Here is a 17,986-nt window from a genome sequence, read left to right as displayed (position 1 = left end):
CACCCCAAAGCAAAACCCCCCACAGAGGTCAACCCCTAATAGGCTCAGGTGGCCACCCTACGACCCTGCAACACACAGCACTGCAAGTGAATTAGGATAAACGTTGCACACACCCGGAGAAACACTGCACACAGTATCAAACACACAGCAATCAGTACACGCCACACTAACCAAACACAGTATCAAAATACACATCAATCAATAAGGACCACTACAAGCTGTAGGCAGGTCAGAACCATTTCTATCAACAGAGGGAGGCAGAGGGGCCTCTTAATGGGCCCTTGGCAGGGTGGCAAATCACTAAAATCTATTTTTAAGATTAAGTATACATAGACCAAGACAAAAAAAGACAATATGTAAACATTAAACATGAAAGTGTTTTAGACTTATCTCGCCCTGGTCTGGTGACAAGACCCTCCTGTGGAACGCAAACCTGGAGTCTCCTGAAGAGCCAGGCAGCGGCCACAGAAACACTCACTGCAACCACGAGGGTCCAACTGCAGCACCTCAGACCTCTCTCCTCAGGCATCAGACCTCCCTCCCCAGACCTCTCTTCTCAGGTCTCTCAGACTTCCCTTTTCAGGCCTCTCAGATCTCTCTTCTCAGGTCCCTCAGATCTCTCTTCTTAAGTCCCTCAGACCTCTCTCCTCAGGTCCCTCTCATGTAGACATTACCGCCCCCTGCTGGTCGGGGGATCTATTGTATTTTCTCTCAGAAGTCAACTGCCAGGTCATAGTTCATAAAATACAATTATATGAAAACTATATATTAGAAATCTAATTATAAATATATGAAGACTATATATACTGTAATATATATTACAAATACTGAAATTCACCAATATTAGTTATTAAAATAATTACTGATGCATAAATAGCCATGTATTAATATTATTAATATATTACTTGTATGATAAAATCCACAATCTTCCATTACATTGATAATTGTCACTCCACTTATGTAAAACCTATCGGATTAGAAAATTACTAATTCCAGGGTAACTGCAGGCAGTAATTGTATTTATATACAGTCAATTGTCCAAGCACATCTTGAAAAAAAGAAAACAATCACAACACAGTAGGCAGACTAATGGCTCTAAACGCTTTTATTTTACCGTTACATAACATGTTCATCTTTCTTCCATCTTCATAACATTTCCAAAATCCGGCATATTAACAATATCTTGTAATCTTGTGAGATGGGCCTCATCTGTGGAATGAAACATAAATTAATCATTCATTCATTAATATCTGAATATGATATAGCAATACATGCACAATCAGTGACCAGTTAGCATAACTAAATGACGGACATAGTACTTACAAGATATCTAACAGTATATGATAATAATAATGATAATAATAATAATAATAATAATAATAATAATAACAACAATAACAACAACAACAACAACAACAACAATAATAATAATAACAATAATAATAATAATAATAATAATAATAATAAGGATCAGGAAAATGAGAAAGAAAACTAAAAGTATTTTAGTTATATAGGTAGCTGCTGATCACACATTGTAAGTTTATTAGAACAGCATTTATTGGAAAGCTAAGTTAGTCGCTGGCGGCTAATGAGCTACCAACAGCTGTATGCAGTAAACTGCAAGCTAATGTTAGCTCACTTGCTAACCTCAATGGGAATTTATACCAGTAAGCTAATAGGCTAGCAGTCGGATTCAGAATGCATTTTCAAGCTTTTATGTGGAATTTGCCCAAAATGTTAAATAGTTGGATTAAAAAGCTAACATTTCTTGTCCATTGAGTAATTTTCGAACACAAATTAAAACATCACTACGATAAAGTATGACCATTTGACTAGTTTACCAGTAAGCTAAACCAATTTATCTTGATAGAAAGTTATCAATCCGAAATATTTTGGAATACATACAAAGGAAAAATACTTTAAGTGAAAAACTGTTTGTTTGACACTTTGTTTTCTCTTTTTGTTCTTCATGCTTGTTTATATGTTAGTTTTTTGGGTTTGACTGTTTTCAGTAAAGTTGAGGGAAAAATCATTAAAGTAATACCTACAGTAAATGTAAATCAATAAATACAAGCATGTGGACACTAATGTTATTAACTGTTTTCTTTTTGAAGATTGTTTTACATGTAATTATTGAGGCATTAATGTGACCTTACTTTCTTTTTTCAAATGGAAACCATCCCCATTCTTTCCAAGTCTGCTAATTCTCAATTTAAAAAATGTTTTTAAAGTTTTAATAGTTTGCATAGGTATATGTCATATACAAATAAAACTCCTGGTACTCACAGCAGTACTATAGTTAGTGCTGCACAGTGGAAAGTATTGTGTCGTGTATATTTCTGGGCTGCACTGTGTCCCACATTGAACCTTTGTACATCATGAGCACTGCTGGACAGTACTGTGTAGTAGTTTTGTGTACTTTTACAAAGGATGTATACTTAGTGTGTATGCTTTTTTACTGTGTATGTTAAGTTTTATGCACACACTGTAAACCAATTTCCCTTTGGGATAATAATAAAGTTAATCTAGTAGGTGGCATAATATTCAACTATGCTGCAGGTGTTACTGTCCTCGAGGCCCTGATGGTCATAAAATTGTCACAAGTCAAGATAAATACGCATTTCTCAAATTCTATAGTATGTGGCCATGAAGGTACAATTATCATTATTAAAAGAACTCCAAAAACCCTGAAATGAACAATAAGTGAGACTCTTATTAGTGGCTATGCTGGTAATACCTGTACTGTATGTTGATTAGATTGCATTAATTACAGGGGTAATAGTGGAATTATACTTATAATTTTGTCAGTGAATGGTAGCGCTTCTGTGAATCTCAGTTTGGCCTTTTCCTACAAGGTCCTGTTAAGAGAGTGTGCTGTATATAACATATAGTATCATAGTATAGTATAATAATAATTATGCAACTGTGTGCTTATTCCAACAGATTAGATCTCAGGTCTAAAATATGTGTGAATTTTCAATTAATATGATCAGAATTAGGTTATTAAAGGGTTGAACAATTTCTAATAGGCTTTATTGTTTCCTGCACTGTATCTAGTGAGAGGGGTTATTCTGTGTCGTATCTACTTATTTAAAAGGAATAGAAATAGCCTTACTGGATCAAATGAAAACTTGAAAGAAGTAAGAGTAAACATAGTGTTTAAACAGCTTAAATTTTCACCAAAAAAAAAAAAAACACTACATAGTATCAGCACTTTTATTAATCATTTTAATACATTTTGACATTACAGTCTGACACCTGAAGTACACTGGTTTCTGAAAACAATTTGAAGCAATGAAGTGCAAAAGAGCTTTGCAGCCTCACTTAAACCATGTGGAAAAATGTTATGGTTGCACATTTTAAAAGCAAACTAAGAGTAATTTAAATTCAATGGTGATACATTTAAGTGAAAAAAAAACAACTTATGGAAACGAATATGATAATGGGTAAAGGATGCCTTAAAGCCAAGTTATGTCCAGTCATCTAACATTTAAGTATAAGAATGAAACAGATTGAATAAGGCATGCCAATATGTTCATAGCCATTGCAATTTAATATTAATCTCCAGCTGAGTCATACTGTAAATTTCAGACTTTTAAATCACTTTTATATTTCTTCATGTATAATAAAAGGCACTCTATCTTATTTGTTATGGCAAGCTCATGAGCATAACCAGAGATAATTAATGCTACTGTCACTGCAGCTCTGCTATCATTTGAAACACTTAACAGCTAAACATAAGAGATGGACCGGAGGGTGTTGTTATCACACCATGCTAACGTAACAAACCACACTGACTCCTTGAAATCGAGTCCTGTGTTTATTGCAAGTATTCACACGCGCAGTGGAAATGCTACCAAACACTATATTCACAGTTGGCGATTAACAACTGTGCACACTTTTCTCTTGTTATTCTCCTAATCATTCAGAACAAGGCACAGATGTTCATTCAGGTCCATTAAACTGAAAAACTACCCAAAGCAAATAATTAGTTGTGTTACACACTCTGCTGACTATAAAAACAATATTGACTGATACTAGCTTTAAAACAAGCATGTGCAAGAAATATTCACACATTGACATTTTGAGTAAATGATCGTTAACTGGGACAAATAAACTATTGCATATTCTGTGCAGCTTATTAATATTGCATGGGAACATCTCTAATCAATTTATGACTGAGACAGAGCATGTTTGAGAGTCATAAATACAAGTCTGGACTAAAGGATAATAAATAATGTTAACTAGTTAGAAAAATGAACCTTACAAAAACTCATATCACTCAATGACAGGAATGTCATACATGACACATTATGTAGTCATAAAAAAACAAAAACAATATTTGGTCACATTAATCTAAAAGCAGTGACTTATGAAGACAACTCCTCACTTTTTTATGCATTCAATAACTACTTTTAGACTACTATTAGAATAAGCTAACACTCCAGCCCTTTAGCTACATTTTTGAATAAACAAAAACAACTCACGAGGCATTTAGTAGGTTTTAGTGCTAAAGTTTTGACCTCAAAATATCTGTTTGCAACAGCATATCTTCAAAACTGCTTCAGCAGTACTGCCTTCAAATCAAAGATCTAACAAACTCTTGCAAAATAGAGGAATGAAGTGAGTGTTTCTATGAAGTGTATAAGGCATAAATATTTTACCCGAGTAATATTTTAGTGTACATCAAAAACTATCAACACTGATTGTAGGTAGGTTGATATGCTAAACAGTACTCACTATTCTGGTAACATGTCTGCTCAACCCTGGAGAAAGAGTACAATATGGCTGTAGTCAAGTAGTCTGAGACAGACATTCTTCTGTTGGAAGCAGACTCTACATGACCTGTGATAGATGCAATACAGTAATCTGCTGAATCAGACATTTGGTAGTGGTTTACTAATATGATGTGTCACCAAAAGAGGCAATTCGACACACAGAACCTTCGTGGTGCCGGTTGTGTCCTACTGATTATGACTGTATGGCGCCTTCTCACAGGTAGGATTCAGCTTCTGCGACCGTCATGAGGGTCAAGTAGTGTCAAACAAAGGTCTGCACTGGGGTGATGGAGCGTGTGGGGGAGCCTGCCCGTTCAGAGGAAGAAGAAGCTGAGCGATTGGTCACTTCTCTCTGTAACTCGTCCACTCGCTTCTGCAGCTCTGCACGCTTCGCCAGCAGCTCCTTGTAGCGCTGATGAACAGGTTCCTGGCAAAATAAAGGCAACGTGTAAAGCTAAATGTTCAACCACAGAAATGTAGTACAGTACTTGTGGAGTCTAAACACTTTCCTTTGAAAAACGCTGAAGTCAGATGGATGAAGCTGATAAAGAAGAGACAGGCTTCTTGGCGTACCTGAGGTCTCATGCGAGGATTCCAGCGGATGTAGTAGCCAACCCAAAGCTCCAGGTGGCGTAAGCTGACTACAGGGAACAGCACATGGTTGGAGTAGTTCACATATAAAGGATTGGTAAACTCCTCCAGCTGGCTGTTAATATAGGACCACAAGGATACCGTCCTCTTTGGAATCTCCTGTCGAGTAGAAATTCAGTTGTTATAACACTAAATGTGCAACAAAACTCCTTACGAGTAATTGTCTTTCTACTCCGTGCTTTTTCCTTGTGTGTATTTTTTGATTCGGCAAGCCTTATTTCTCTATCTCAAACCTAAAAATGATGATACAAGGTCACACATAATATTAAGAAATTCAGACTTTTGCATCAGCAACCAAATGAATAGAATAGTTGGAGAAACAAAATGCTCTTACTTCCTTCAACCTCTGCTGTTCGCTGTTACACAAGAATGTCCCGAACAGGCAGCTGTACAGGTGGTCCAGGATGGTCACCAGGAAGAATTCGTTAAACTCAAAAGCTGCAGGAAACTTAAATAAAAACCGCTTTGTTAGTATCCATAACAGACCATTTTACTCTGAGAATTTTTTTTTCACATTTCAGCGCCACTTGTTTCTCACCTGGCGAGTCAACTGCCAGACGCAGTCAATGAACTGAATAAAAACAGGTGAGCGGTCTGCGTCTGTGTGGTTCTTATCGCCGTGGCCGATACGCTGAAATAAATGGCGGAAAGAGGAAAGGTGATATAACTGGAAAGGCCACCGAACTTTAGGCAGGAATTTCTGAAACTCCAAAAGTGTACGACAAATTATTTACCAGCTGAAAGCGATGACCGAAGCTCAGCCACTCTTTCTCGAGCAGCACCTCGAAGCCGCGAATGGTGCGGTAATAACTGTCCAGCATGAGCATGGCCAAGGAGGTGAGCTGGCCTGTGCGGTCCCAGCCGTCGCTACAGTGCACCACCACTGACGTCTTCCCAGACTCTACCTTGTCTGCAATCCGCAGCGCTCCCGCCAGGATCAGCTACGAACACACAAACAACTCTGTCAAAAAGCTCGGAATCAGGTCATTTTCGTTTTTTTTATTTTTTTTTACCTCGTTCACAATCGCAGCGACGCATCAGTATGCTCACCTTGATGTGCTCGAGCCAATGAGTGGACTCCAGATTGGAGAGCCAGTGGGAGTCCTCGATGTTGGGGTAGACCACATCCTTCAGCTTACGGAGTGACTCTCTCATCACATGGATATTGTGAATATCCAAGAACACCAGCTCAGCATTTTGATAAGCATCCTCGCTTTCATATCCACCCCCTTTCATCTGAAGGAAAGAAGAAAACAATGGAGACAGGTTCATCCGCTGAGCGAAGGTCAGACATTTGCAAATAACAGTGCAACTGACCGTAACCTCAAGATAAAAATCCTGTCCTTTCCTCTTAATAAATATTGCTTTAAAAAAAAAAATCAGCTTAAGAAAAAAAACCTTGTTGGCAGCAGCGTTGACACTGGGCCTGGCATCAAAAATGAAGAGTTTATGGGACTGAGCATTTGCATCCATGATAGCCTGGAGGTATTTCTCATCCTCTTTGCTCCGCTTCCCATTCACCCCAACCATAGGCTGACTGCAGCGCGTCACCGTCGCCTGGCTTTCTGGGTGGATCCATGACAGCACCTACACATAGAGTACAACAGAATATTACCACAGACTGTCCCACAAACCAACTGCACAGGTGAGGATGACTGCATCCATGCTGAAGAGCGGTCACTCACAGGTATCCTCCCTTTTGCCCGAAAAGCAGCTACTCTCTTCAGCTCCTCATCTGGGATGTTGACAGGCACCGCCATAGTTGACGGGTAGGTGTCACACAGCTCGTAGTGATCGTTAACTTTTGTGATCCTCCAGCTTTCATTGGGTATACCCTTCCAAGAAAACACACAACCTGATAAGCTTTCTTTGACATTTAGCTAAGTAGTCGTACCGTGAAATTTGTAAAAAAAAAAAAAATACCTGTCTTTTGTATTCTGAGACACAGTCATACACCTTCCATCCATTTTCGGGAAACACTTGCCCGTAATCGAAGGCGAAGATTTGCTGTGGAGAGTGGGAGAGACATTCATCAGTTGGTGGTCAGCGCAGAGCTACAGTGTGGGATGCGGTGAGGCTGAGGATCACTCACCAGCCCGTTGGAAACAGGAAACGCAAATTTCATCAGCACTTCGAAAATGGACTTCCTGAGTGTGTCCTCCATCTGCTTGTGTGCAAATCGTAGATTACGCATATCCTGCAGAGAGGCAGAGCAGCGGGTCATGGTCAACCACAGGGATCAACAGCAGTATGTAAATATTCATAGCAGTAAATCCTCCATGTCTGATAACAGGTTATTAGCTAGTGGGCTGTTGTGGACATAGAGCTTGTTCATAGACTCACTGTCTTCATGACTATGATTTACGCCAGTGTTGCTTAAAAAGCAGAAATAAAAAGCCTGTGTACTGTTATCTACTGTACTATCTGGAGGTTCCTGCAATCTGTGACTTTGTTGGTGTCACACTCTTGAAGACAATGCAATCATCATCCATGACCATCATACTGGAAACTGTAAACTCTAATATACCACCATACTGCTGCTAGAGATTCATACTCAGAGCTGATTGAATAACTACATCAAATAATATGAGACCATTTTGTGGCTCACCTTGCAAACGAGCCCGTAGGACACATCACCACGGCTTGATGCACTTCCAATCTTTTCCACACGACTCACCACCCCGAGGGGCAGGTCCAGCACAAATGCTGGCTCCTAGAAAGCAACTATGCATTAACAAAACCAAACTGATATTTCTAAATATTCATCGGCTTTTTAAAAAAAATCACAAGACATACCCTGTCCATGCATTTGAAGAAAAGTCTGTAGTTGGTAACTATCACTGTTCCCCTCAGTGCTCCAATGAAAGGACAGAAGTAGGTGACATCTTGGGCTACCGAATAAAACAAGGAAAAATGTATTGATTTGGGCACTTAAAGAAAAAAAACACCTGCCATGTATGACAAATATATTACAAGTTGCTTTAATGTGGGGGAAAAGCTACTTTGCATTCAATGAGTATGAGCTATTTTTGCAGCAAAGAGAGAACCTACCCATGTCTTGCACAGTTTCCTTTGGAAGTAACTGTGGTTCCTCTTTATCTGAATCTCTGAGCACCTGGTGGAAACATTAGATACAAATTAGACCTGAATGTGGAAACAGTCTCTCAATTTAATCCCAGGTAATCATCACCAAACATCATTCAAAGATATGTGTTGGATAGTATGTGATTTATTAGGTGAAATACCTTGGCAGGAATTTTGGGCTTGACCTGAATGGAGCAGGAAAGAGGAGAGTCATGCTTCAGTTGTTATGATTAGTTATTTTAATGAAGCACAAGGATCTCTGTGAACTACATGCGGGCTACTGACCCTGAGCTCTGGAGAAAACTCGGAAGTGGACACAGAGTCAGAGGACATGGCAGAGGGTGGCTTGGCCTGGGCAGACCGGTCAGAGCGAGAGGTGGAAGTGCTGTTGAGAGATAATACGACATACTATATAATGAAAGGAAATACTTTCTGTAGGCTTTGACCACAGCCCCTTTTTCTTCTTATTTCAGTTTCAACTTTTTGCAGTTTTTGTAGTGGCTTTGAAACCATTATTTGATTAGCTAATAATAATTGTTAGACATTTAGAAAATAAAACCACTGTCCATGTATTGGTTGCTGCTTGCTTCAGATACATGCAGTAATAGTTTGTTAATGATTAAACAAAGTAAACAAATGTCTGATGTTGCTGCAGGCTAGTGCTTCATTAATTATCAATAGTGGGCTGAATTAATCATCAACAATTTTCATATTTGATGAATTGTGTATGTAACTTATCATTAATAATTTAATAACTAATAATAATAATAATTTATTGTAAGTAGTTTATTTATAAAAAAGGCCAAGTATTCTCTGGTTCCTGCTTTCTCAGTTTCCTAAGCTTGTAAATTGAATTTTTTTTAGTTTTGGACTGTTGCTTGGACAAAATGACTCAATAGAAGACGTCAACTAGAGCTCTGGGAAATTCTGACAAAAGCAAAGCAAACCTTTATTTAGAAAGCACATTTCATTCCAGGTGGAAGTGCAATGTGCTTCACAGAGCTACCATGGAAGTTGCAGCCACAAAAACTATGTAGTGTACAAGATAAAACATTAGATATAAGTGAACACAATTAAAACAAACGCATAAATAATACATGTGAGTTAAAAACCATTAAGAAAATAGGAATAAAATAAAATAATTCAGACCAGGAATGGAGCAGAAAAAATTTAACAATAATACACAAGAGTTACCACTTTAAAATAAAGTAGGAATAAAATAAAATAATAATGAAGACCAGCAAACCAGACTAATGCTACAAAGAAATGTTTTTAGTTTAGTTTTAAAATACGATCAATAGTGTCAAATGCTGCACTGAGATCCAATAAAACTAAAATAGAAACTCTACCATTGTCACTATTTATTCTTAAATCATTACTAATTACTAATCATTACTGACCAAGGCTGTTTCTGTACTAGGGTTGGGGGTGAAAACCGGATTGGTAGAGATCCAGTATTTTGTTGGTTGCCAGGTGATTTACTGCTTGTGGACTTTTTAAATAGTTTTGCTTAGGAACAAGAGGTTGAGATTGGTCTGTAGTTATAAATAACAGACGGATCTAGAGTGGGCTTCTTTAAAAGTGGTTTGACAAGTGAAGATTTGAGTGATCTAGGAAAAATACCAGATTATATAGAGGTGTTTACATTGGTTAAAATATCCTTAGATAAACAGTTAAAAACACTTTTAAAAAAGGAAGTGTGAATGGGATCAAGAGAGGAAGTGGAAGAGTTAAGAATCAGCGTTCCAAGATCATCAGCACTGACTGGTGCAAAATGTCTTAAAATAGTAGTGAATTGAGAAAGAGGCAGGGTAGGAGGAGCACAAGTGATTGTGGAAATATTTGCCCTAATAGTCATTATTTTCTTGTGAAAGGAGGCAAAATCCTCACACTTATGGGTGGAAATAAAATCATCTGGAAATGAAGTTCTGGAGCTATTAGTCATTATAAAAGCTTATCTATACAAGAAAAAACAATCTTTGAATTGTGTGTATTATTGTTTATTATATGTTTTAAATATGCTTGCCTTGCTTTTCTAATTTCTGAGTTATAACTAATTAATAGATTTTTGTAAATAGTGATTTTGTAAAAGATGCTCTAGAAACTGGGTTTTATGCCATTTACACTCAGCCCTTCTGCAGTCCCTTTTCTTCCTCCTTATTGATTCATTCGTTAGCCAAGACTCAAGACTTTGACTTTTATCAGACAACACTTCTATTTTAACAGGAGCAATATCATCTAAAACCAGTTCAGTAGCTCGATTAAAGGCAATTACCATGTCATCACAGGTAACGACATATTAGACATTAGAACATTGCTGCTGTACTGTTTCTGGACAGTTTTGAGTTGACCCTTACAGGATCAAGATTGATTTTGAAAAAGATGCAGTAATGGTCTGATAAAGCAACGTCAAGTGCTGACATGGAAAGGATATTAACTTCTTTGGACATAATTAAGTCTAAGGTATGACCCAGGTTATGAGTGGGTCCAGTTACATGCTGAGAGAAACCAACCTCTGTTAGTGTAAAACTACCACTAGAGTCCAGCCAAGTTTCAGTTAGTTTCAACCTTTCCTGTTGTCTCAATCAGTAGCTGAGACTGCAGTCTGCGAGAGGGAGGTGTTAATCTGAGTCAGATTTTGACTGACCTGTGCATAGTTTTCTGTGTAATAAAATGGGACCGCCTACTTTCAACAACTTGAACAGGTATGATGGGATCATGGGATAGGGATACAGTCTGTGGGTCATTGGGGTGGGGGATATCACTGCTGCTACCTATCCTCCCAATCAGGGCACAAAATTAGCACCAGCCACCAGCCAAATGCTGGAAAAATATGCAAGTGGCTGGTAGATTTGCTTCATTCACCAGCCAAAAAAACAATCTATCTATCTATTGACTGACTGGTGAAATTTGAACATCCATAGCCATTTGGCTGGTGGACAAAAAAGTTAATTTTGCACCCTGCTCCCTAAATATATATATATATATATCCGGACTGCAAATGGAAGACAATATTTTTGGTGAGCATTCTGGTGCCTCTGTGGTTTGGAGGAAGGTTATCTCTCTTGTACAGGTTCTTTCAGGTGCAGAAAGAGTCAAAATTATTAACAAACCCAATTCCAGTGGCAATACAAAAGTTCATTAGCCATTGGTGAGCACTGAAGAGACGATTGTAGTTCTCACAACTTTTCCTCTGAGAGGGAATCAGGCCTGACTGAATACAGATCTGAATACTATCAGCTAGTGTCTCATAGTCCTGTTGGACATTAATTGACTGCTTAAATCTAATATCATTTGTGTCCACATGAACATTAATATATGGGCAGTTGGGTGGATGTTAGTAAGAACAGTGATTTATCGATTATTCAGAAAAACAGATCAATCTATAACATCAAGTTAAGTAGTGACTTGTGGATTTTAGCTGCTGGTCAGACTGGTTCAACAAATAGGTTATGATCATAAGTTATATAATGTAATGACAGCTTGGCTCTGGTAACTTTTGATGGGCATTTACGAAATCTGTGTGTAATTTGTGTAACACATGTATATTCGGTTAATCGATGAAAACACGACACTAGCCTATAACAACTATAATAGCCGTTAACTGGTGCCCTAATTTAGCTGCTGTGGTCATTTCATGGCAGCTTGTTAACCGGATTACATTATTTGTGGTTTATCAGTTGGTTACAAAAATAACATTATAATAAGACACGTTGACTTAAGTTATATAACATAAATATACAGATAATCTCCTGTTAGTTTCAAAACTTTGAGCCAGTTTGTGAAGTGCAGTGTTGTGGTGGTTTTAGCTACCTGGACAATGAATCAACACTCGGCTGTCGGGAAGAGGAGCGTTTCGAGCCCAGACTGTCGGTGCTCCCGCTCTTCTCCATGTTCTCCGGGTCAAACTGTTAGATGACTGGTAGTCTGAACCCCGAGTATGCGACGGAGGTCCGTATGTCCACCGAAGACTGTCTTTAAATCCCCCCTCGGAGTGCAGTAAATCCCCACAAACAAAAGGAAGCTGCCATATTTTCCCAGCAGTCTCCCAGTCCCCGGCTGTCACAAGGAGGCGACTGTTGGAGATGGCGCCCCCTGCAGCCAACATGCAGCCAACATGCTGCCCCCTGCAGCCCAGGGATAAGATCTTATTATACATCCAACCTGCTGCCCATAGATGTAATATAATATCTTATTATACCTCCAACATGCTGCCCTCACTGCTCTTCACACTGTTTAATATTGCTTTTGTACTGAAACAGCTGTTACCTAAGGCAGAGTATTAGGGCCTCACTGAAAACAGTCTTCTCAAAAAAGTCATATTACATGAATAAAGTCGTAACATTACAAGAAAAAAGTTGTGATATTACAAAAAGAAAGTTGTATTATTACAAGAAAAAAATTACATTGTAAGAATAAGTCATAATATTACATAAAAAAGTTGTAATATTACAAGAATAAAGTTGTAACATTACAAGAGTAAAGTCATATTATGAGAATAACCCGCTGTTAATAGAAAATTGTAATAGCATATTTAAGGGGGAATATCAGAGGAGCAGTCTGCCTCCTGTGTTAAGATGAGGAATGTGGAGCATCTTGTGAGGTTATACTTTAGTTTAGGTTTCACAAATAACGAAATACTTCATCTTTTGGCACGTCAGCACCAGATTATTATGACTATCAGAACATTAAAATGATTGTGTCTATTCTGAATGAAAGAACCACACAGACTTGGAAGAAATTGTCTTTTCAGTGAAAGAGATGACTGAAAGTGATTGACTGCAGGGCTACTATTGGTTACATCTGATATCTGATATTACCCCTTTTTTTCTTGTAGAATTAAAGCTTTATTCTTGTAATATTAAAAATTCATTATCTCTTCATCTTTAAGTTTACTCCCAAACCTGAAATTAAAACTTCAGATGACATTAAAGACTTGAAATTATAATGTGATCAATTTCATGGATATATAGAATCATTTGTATTCTATATAAAAATGTGATATTTAAAAAACCATGAGAACTGTGTCATTAACAAATCCAGTGGATGGACGAATAAAAAAAGGAAAAAGTAGGAATACGGTACTTTACTACTATTCTGGACATCCATCCTTCTAAGAGAAATTTCTGAGTCATTTTAAACACAAGTCTTTGTTTATTGAAATAGGTAATTGAATAGTAAAAAAAGCAAACAAAAAACCTACAGAAGGAATACGTTAACAATTTCACTCAACTTTCTACAAGCTTTATTCAAAGAATGTAACTCACCAACTCATTTATGTACATTTTACGTGTTGACTGTACAAATACTAATGTATTTGAATACAGAATGTGTTTGAATGACAATTTACCATTCTTGGGACAGAGGGCAGAAAGGAGAGAGGAGAGCAGACAAATGAGATTAAAAAAAAAAAAAACATCATAAAATTAAAGTCCTTTACTTGACATATTTTTCCATAAATTTCTTGTGAAACTCAGAGCGCAGCGTATCATTGACAAAGCGTTTCTCCTTCCGTGCTTCGTCCACTCCTTTGGCACAGTTCTTGAACACGACATCATCATCCCACCTAGAAAGATATTAAATTAATTGTTGATGATTAGCAGTAAGTGGTGAAAACTTATTTTCTTCAAATACAACACTCATGTAATGCATACGTGTGTGTTCGTATGTGTATGTGAGATACCTTCTCTTGACCCTGAATGTATTCTGAGTCTGAGTCATCTGTTGCTGCTGCTGCTGTCCTGCCAAGTTAATCAACGGATTGCCACTCAAAATATTCTCCATACGAATCCTCTCCTCCTCTGCCTTTTGCTCCCGCTCCTAAAATGTGAAAAGAAACAAATTCACTGTAAAAAAACCCCAAACATTTTTCTTTTCTTAAACATAACCCATATCTTAATTTGCTGACTGTACTTTCATCTCAGTTCTTGTCAGACAGAAGGTACGAACAAATCAGACTGAAATGATACTTTACTTTGCGTTCTTGCTCTTCAGCCCGCTCCTTCTTGATCTTCTCCAGTTCTGCCAGAAGAGCTGCAGTGTCGTCATCGTCGCTGTCCTCCTCAGAATCCTCGTCCTCATCATCCTATAAACAATCAAGAATCATCGGTGAGGGAGCTTAATGAGTGCTAATCACCGTTAAGTGTCCAGTAGGTCTCGCAGTGCAAGCACTTACATCTGTGAGAGGATCATCAGCATCAAGATTGGCTGCTGGGATCTGATCCAATCTGGGCCTCTTTGAGGATGATGATGAAGATGATGTGGTGTGTTCTGGAAAATGAGGGTCGATGAAGTATTTTAAGAGGCCGTTTTCATAGGCATCAACTCTTTGATAAAATGAGGGACTTGGTCAGAAATTTGCACTAAAGGACATTTTCAGTAAAGTGAGTCTAATAACTGCAGACAGACCAACCTCTCGGTCCCCTCTCTCTGGTCTTTTCACGTACAGCTACACGCTCCCTCTCCTCCAGCTCCCGGCGGAAGTCACGGGCACGCACCTCCTCGGGGGCATCCTGGGTAGGTTGCCTGAGGACGGGACAAAAATTGAAGAAGAAAAAAAGAACATCACAGATTAACTGGCGAGTTTTGGTACAGATTTGGAAGAACTTGTGGTTCTTGTCAGACCATTTTTTTTACTATAAGACAGGTGAAGTGTTTTCAATTTTAAAAAGCAGCTCGGTGGGAAGAGTTCAAAAGGTGTCTTATTAGATTTACTATGTGTCAGTGCCTGGCTAGCCAGCCAGCATTACACTCTGCATCACTGATTACAAACCCAAAAACTCAACTCCATTCATGTTCGATCTGCTGACCTGTACTTGATCTTGGTGTGACCTGGAAGATCTCGACTGGAATACTGCTTCGACAGTGCACTCAGATCACCCTCTCCTTTACCCCTCCCTCCCCTCGCCGGCTCAAATGTTGGTCTTGCAGCTGTAGTCATCTTTGATGGCTCTGCTGTGGCAAACACATGAAAGAAGAACAAACTTGAAATGAAAACCTAGTACTTCTCCAAACAGTGCAAGACCTTAGCACAAATACACAGGGTGGGGAAGCTAGAGGCTGGCAGATCTTGACACAAATATCAAGCCTACGTGTCCATGATAAAGCAGCAATCCCCTCCTGTAAATCTAACATCTCTTATACTACAAAACAGTGATTACATGCTGCCAACTACCTAAAAATGCACAAAATTATCTGCAGGGTAAGGCGAAAATCTCTTATAATTATATTTATTATATATAAGAATAAAAAATACTTCATCAATCCTGAGGGACATTTAAGTGTCGCAATAACACCGTCCAGCACACATAACACACAACAATAGAGCAAAACAAAATAGTTAAATATAACAGGTTATTATATACATTGTGCAGTGACAATATATATAGTATATAATGTGATCAGAGCAGCAGCAGTAGTGAAATAGATAAAAAAAATGTTATTATCCATTGTGCAATGATCATATACATAGTATATAATGAAATAGATAAAAATATAAAATAAGAGAAGAGTCATTATTATACCATGTGCAATAGAGACATTATTATTATTAGCCTATGCATTGTGCATATGTTACAGTTTACAGAATATTTGGTTTTGTAGTTATGTAGCTGTGTAAAACCTCAACAGTTAGGATTTTATTATTATAGTTTGGAGGCATTAGGATACGTGGTTTTGCTGCTGATATCACGAGTTTCCCAGCATTTGTTCAATCGCTTAGCACTGAATAACAGAAGAGCATTCAACAAAAAAAGGTAAGCAACACCCTAAATCTGTAAGTAAGCGTTGTGGCTGATCAAAGAGGAAAAAACCCAACAACACCCATGATTTTGCTACCATTTCTTTGGGAGACATATAAGCTGATTGTTAGTTTAATAAGAGTGCAAAACACTAGCCAGACATCTCACCAGCTAGCCGTTACAGCTAATAAGTTGCTAGCAGGCTAAGCAGGTCTAACAACGCAGTTTAAGAGGAAAATAATACTACTTTGCCTCTCCAGCCGATTGTGTGTCACCACAGAGAGATAGGTGTTTATTGAAATATGCCATAAACTCAACTCACTGGTATTTTAGAAGATAATTTTAAGGTAATAACACTTACGAAGCTGCTCCCACACGACAGAAAGGAAGACCCGACACAACGAGGAACGTCACTTCCTGTAGAGACTTGATGCGTTCAAGAACACTCAGAACGGAGGAAACTCCCGTATATCCATTTAGGTAACGATTATCAGTCATTCACATATTTGTCTAAATAGTACTCTGCCAAAAAATGTGATTAAGGTGCTTAAGTCTTACTAAGTAAACACTCAAACGTTTCTTATGTCAGATACTCCAGCTCTGCTGCAAGACAAGAGCAGACAACACAGGGCGATAATCAAGTCTCCTCATAGTAATATTGTGTAGTGTTGTTGTGGGGAAGGTAGGGGGCAGAAACTCAACCAGCACAGCTAGAAGAATTGTACATCACACAGATTATTATTGAGAAACCAATGCACTATTTATTAACTCTCATGCTTTAAAATTCAGTGATCTGGTTGAGTTTAAAACTGTCAGTTTGGATTTATGGTATTATGTATGTTTTAAAAAAAACAAGGGATAGGAAAAATATAAAGAAGAGATGTATAACTTTTAAAGGGGTTAATCTATGGAATAACTATGACAGGGAATTAACAATATGTAGTACACTTTGTGGATTTAAAATAATGTGAAAAAATAATTTTGTAAACAAATATAAAACTGAGGTATGAACATAATGGTGAATGAAATGTTTGATTTTGTATTTTGGAAGTATTGTCTTGTATTGTTTATTTTTTGTCTGAGGTAAAAAGGGTAGACATAATAAGCTAAATAAAGCTTCAGTTTACACCTTTTTGGTCAATAATGTTTCTTTCTTTGTTTGTTTGATATAATTTGTAATGATTCATCTGTGTATATGTGCATTCTTTTGTAGTGCTGTTAAATAAAGAACAAATAAATTAAAATAAAAAAATAGATTGTACAGTTTAGCATTTCAGTGGTATATGTATTACATGATCATAGCAGGATTGTGTAATCTGACATCTGAAAGCTGGAAACATGGAAATGAGTGACAGTCTAAATACCCACAACTACAACACCTACAGGAAAACAATGTCAAGCTGTCAGAAAGTTGAAACTTTAACTTTAGTGTCCCTGAGGGGAAATTTGTCTTGCAGCCAGGTGAAACACAGACCACATACTTGAACATACAGAACATAAATCATCACAAAATACAATGAAGAAAAACATTTTTAAAAATGAAGGTTATTCAAAGCACGCATACCGCAACATTTAATGTTTATGTTCTTGTTAATTGGTGTAATTACAATAATTGTAGGAGAATCATGGAGTATTATGACTTACAGTGAGTTTTTTTTTTCTTATTTCCTCTGTTCACTATGCGTGCCATTTAATGCATATAGCATGTATATTAATAATACAAAAACAATTCAA

The 17,986-nt window shown here is 37.7% G+C and overlaps 2 protein-coding genes across 3 annotated transcripts; both read right to left on the bottom strand.

Annotated features, from left to right (window-relative positions):
• Nucleotides 1–3,202: 3,202 nt before the first annotated feature.
• On the bottom strand, nt 3,203–12,588 carry mtmr2 (myotubularin related protein 2). The gene is made up of 16 exons (XM_044371320.1): nt 12,327–12,588; nt 8,799–8,898; nt 8,675–8,698; nt 8,481–8,544; nt 8,226–8,320; nt 8,038–8,142; nt 7,522–7,626; nt 7,353–7,436; nt 7,115–7,264; nt 6,828–7,016; nt 6,480–6,665; nt 6,164–6,370; nt 5,968–6,060; nt 5,764–5,877; nt 5,352–5,528; nt 3,203–5,205 (listed from the first exon to the last, which is right to left on the bottom strand). Exons 1-16 carry the CDS (start codon nt 12,404–12,406, stop codon nt 5,041–5,043), a joined length of 1,938 nt encoding a protein of 645 aa, XP_044227255.1. The 5' UTR covers nt 12,407–12,588; the 3' UTR covers nt 3,203–5,040.
• A 1,153-nt stretch (nt 12,589–13,741) lies between these two features.
• On the bottom strand, nt 13,742–16,712 carry cwc15 (CWC15 spliceosome associated protein homolog). Of its 2 annotated transcripts, none has more exons than XM_044370412.1 (7): nt 16,614–16,712; nt 15,323–15,467; nt 14,926–15,038; nt 14,689–14,783; nt 14,488–14,598; nt 14,197–14,333; nt 13,742–14,079 (listed from the first exon to the last, which is right to left on the bottom strand). In XM_044370412.1, exons 2-7 carry the CDS (start codon nt 15,451–15,453, stop codon nt 13,950–13,952), a joined length of 717 nt encoding a protein of 238 aa, XP_044226347.1. In that variant the 5' UTR covers nt 15,454–15,467; nt 16,614–16,712; the 3' UTR covers nt 13,742–13,949. The 2 variants fall into 2 exon arrangements, with proteins under 2 accessions (XP_044226347.1, XP_044226348.1); XM_044370413.1 differs by having other exon boundaries at nt 15,323–15,464; nt 16,614–16,703.
• Nucleotides 16,713–17,986: the final 1,274 nt, after the last annotated feature.

Source organism: Thunnus albacares, chromosome 13 (assembly GCF_914725855.1).
Source record: "Thunnus albacares chromosome 13, fThuAlb1.1, whole genome shotgun sequence".
NCBI lineage: Eukaryota > Metazoa > Chordata > Actinopteri > Scombriformes > Scombridae > Thunnus > Thunnus albacares.
This window is presented reverse-complemented; position numbering and strand designations above follow the sequence as displayed.

What these genes read in the sequence shown, in the direction of transcription:
- mtmr2 (XM_044371320.1), bottom strand. Translation starts at nt 12,406, where the DNA reads ATGGAGAAGAGCGGGAGCACCGACAGTCTGGGCTCGAAACGCTCCTCT. An exon ending in AGTGTTGATTCATTGTCCAG is followed by an intron (nt 8,899 to 12,326) that starts GTAGCTAAAACC and finishes ATCTCTCAACAG; the next exon opens with CACTTCCACCTCTCGCTCTG. An exon ending in ATCCTCGCATGAGACCTCAG is followed by an intron (nt 5,206 to 5,351) that starts GTACGCCAAGAA and finishes TTATTTTGCCAG; the next exon opens with GAACCTGTTCATCAGCGCTA.
- cwc15 (XM_044370412.1), bottom strand. Translation starts at nt 15,453, where the DNA reads ATGACTACAGCTGCAAGACCAACATTTGAGCCGGCGAGGGGAGGGAGG. An exon ending in CTGATGATCCTCTCACAGAT is followed by an intron (nt 14,599 to 14,688) that starts GTAAGTGCTTGC and finishes GATTGTTTATAG; the next exon opens with GATGATGAGGACGAGGATTC. An exon ending in ACATTCAGGGTCAAGAGAAG is followed by an intron (nt 14,080 to 14,196) that starts GTATCTCACATA and finishes ATATCTTTCTAG; the next exon opens with GTGGGATGATGATGTCGTGT.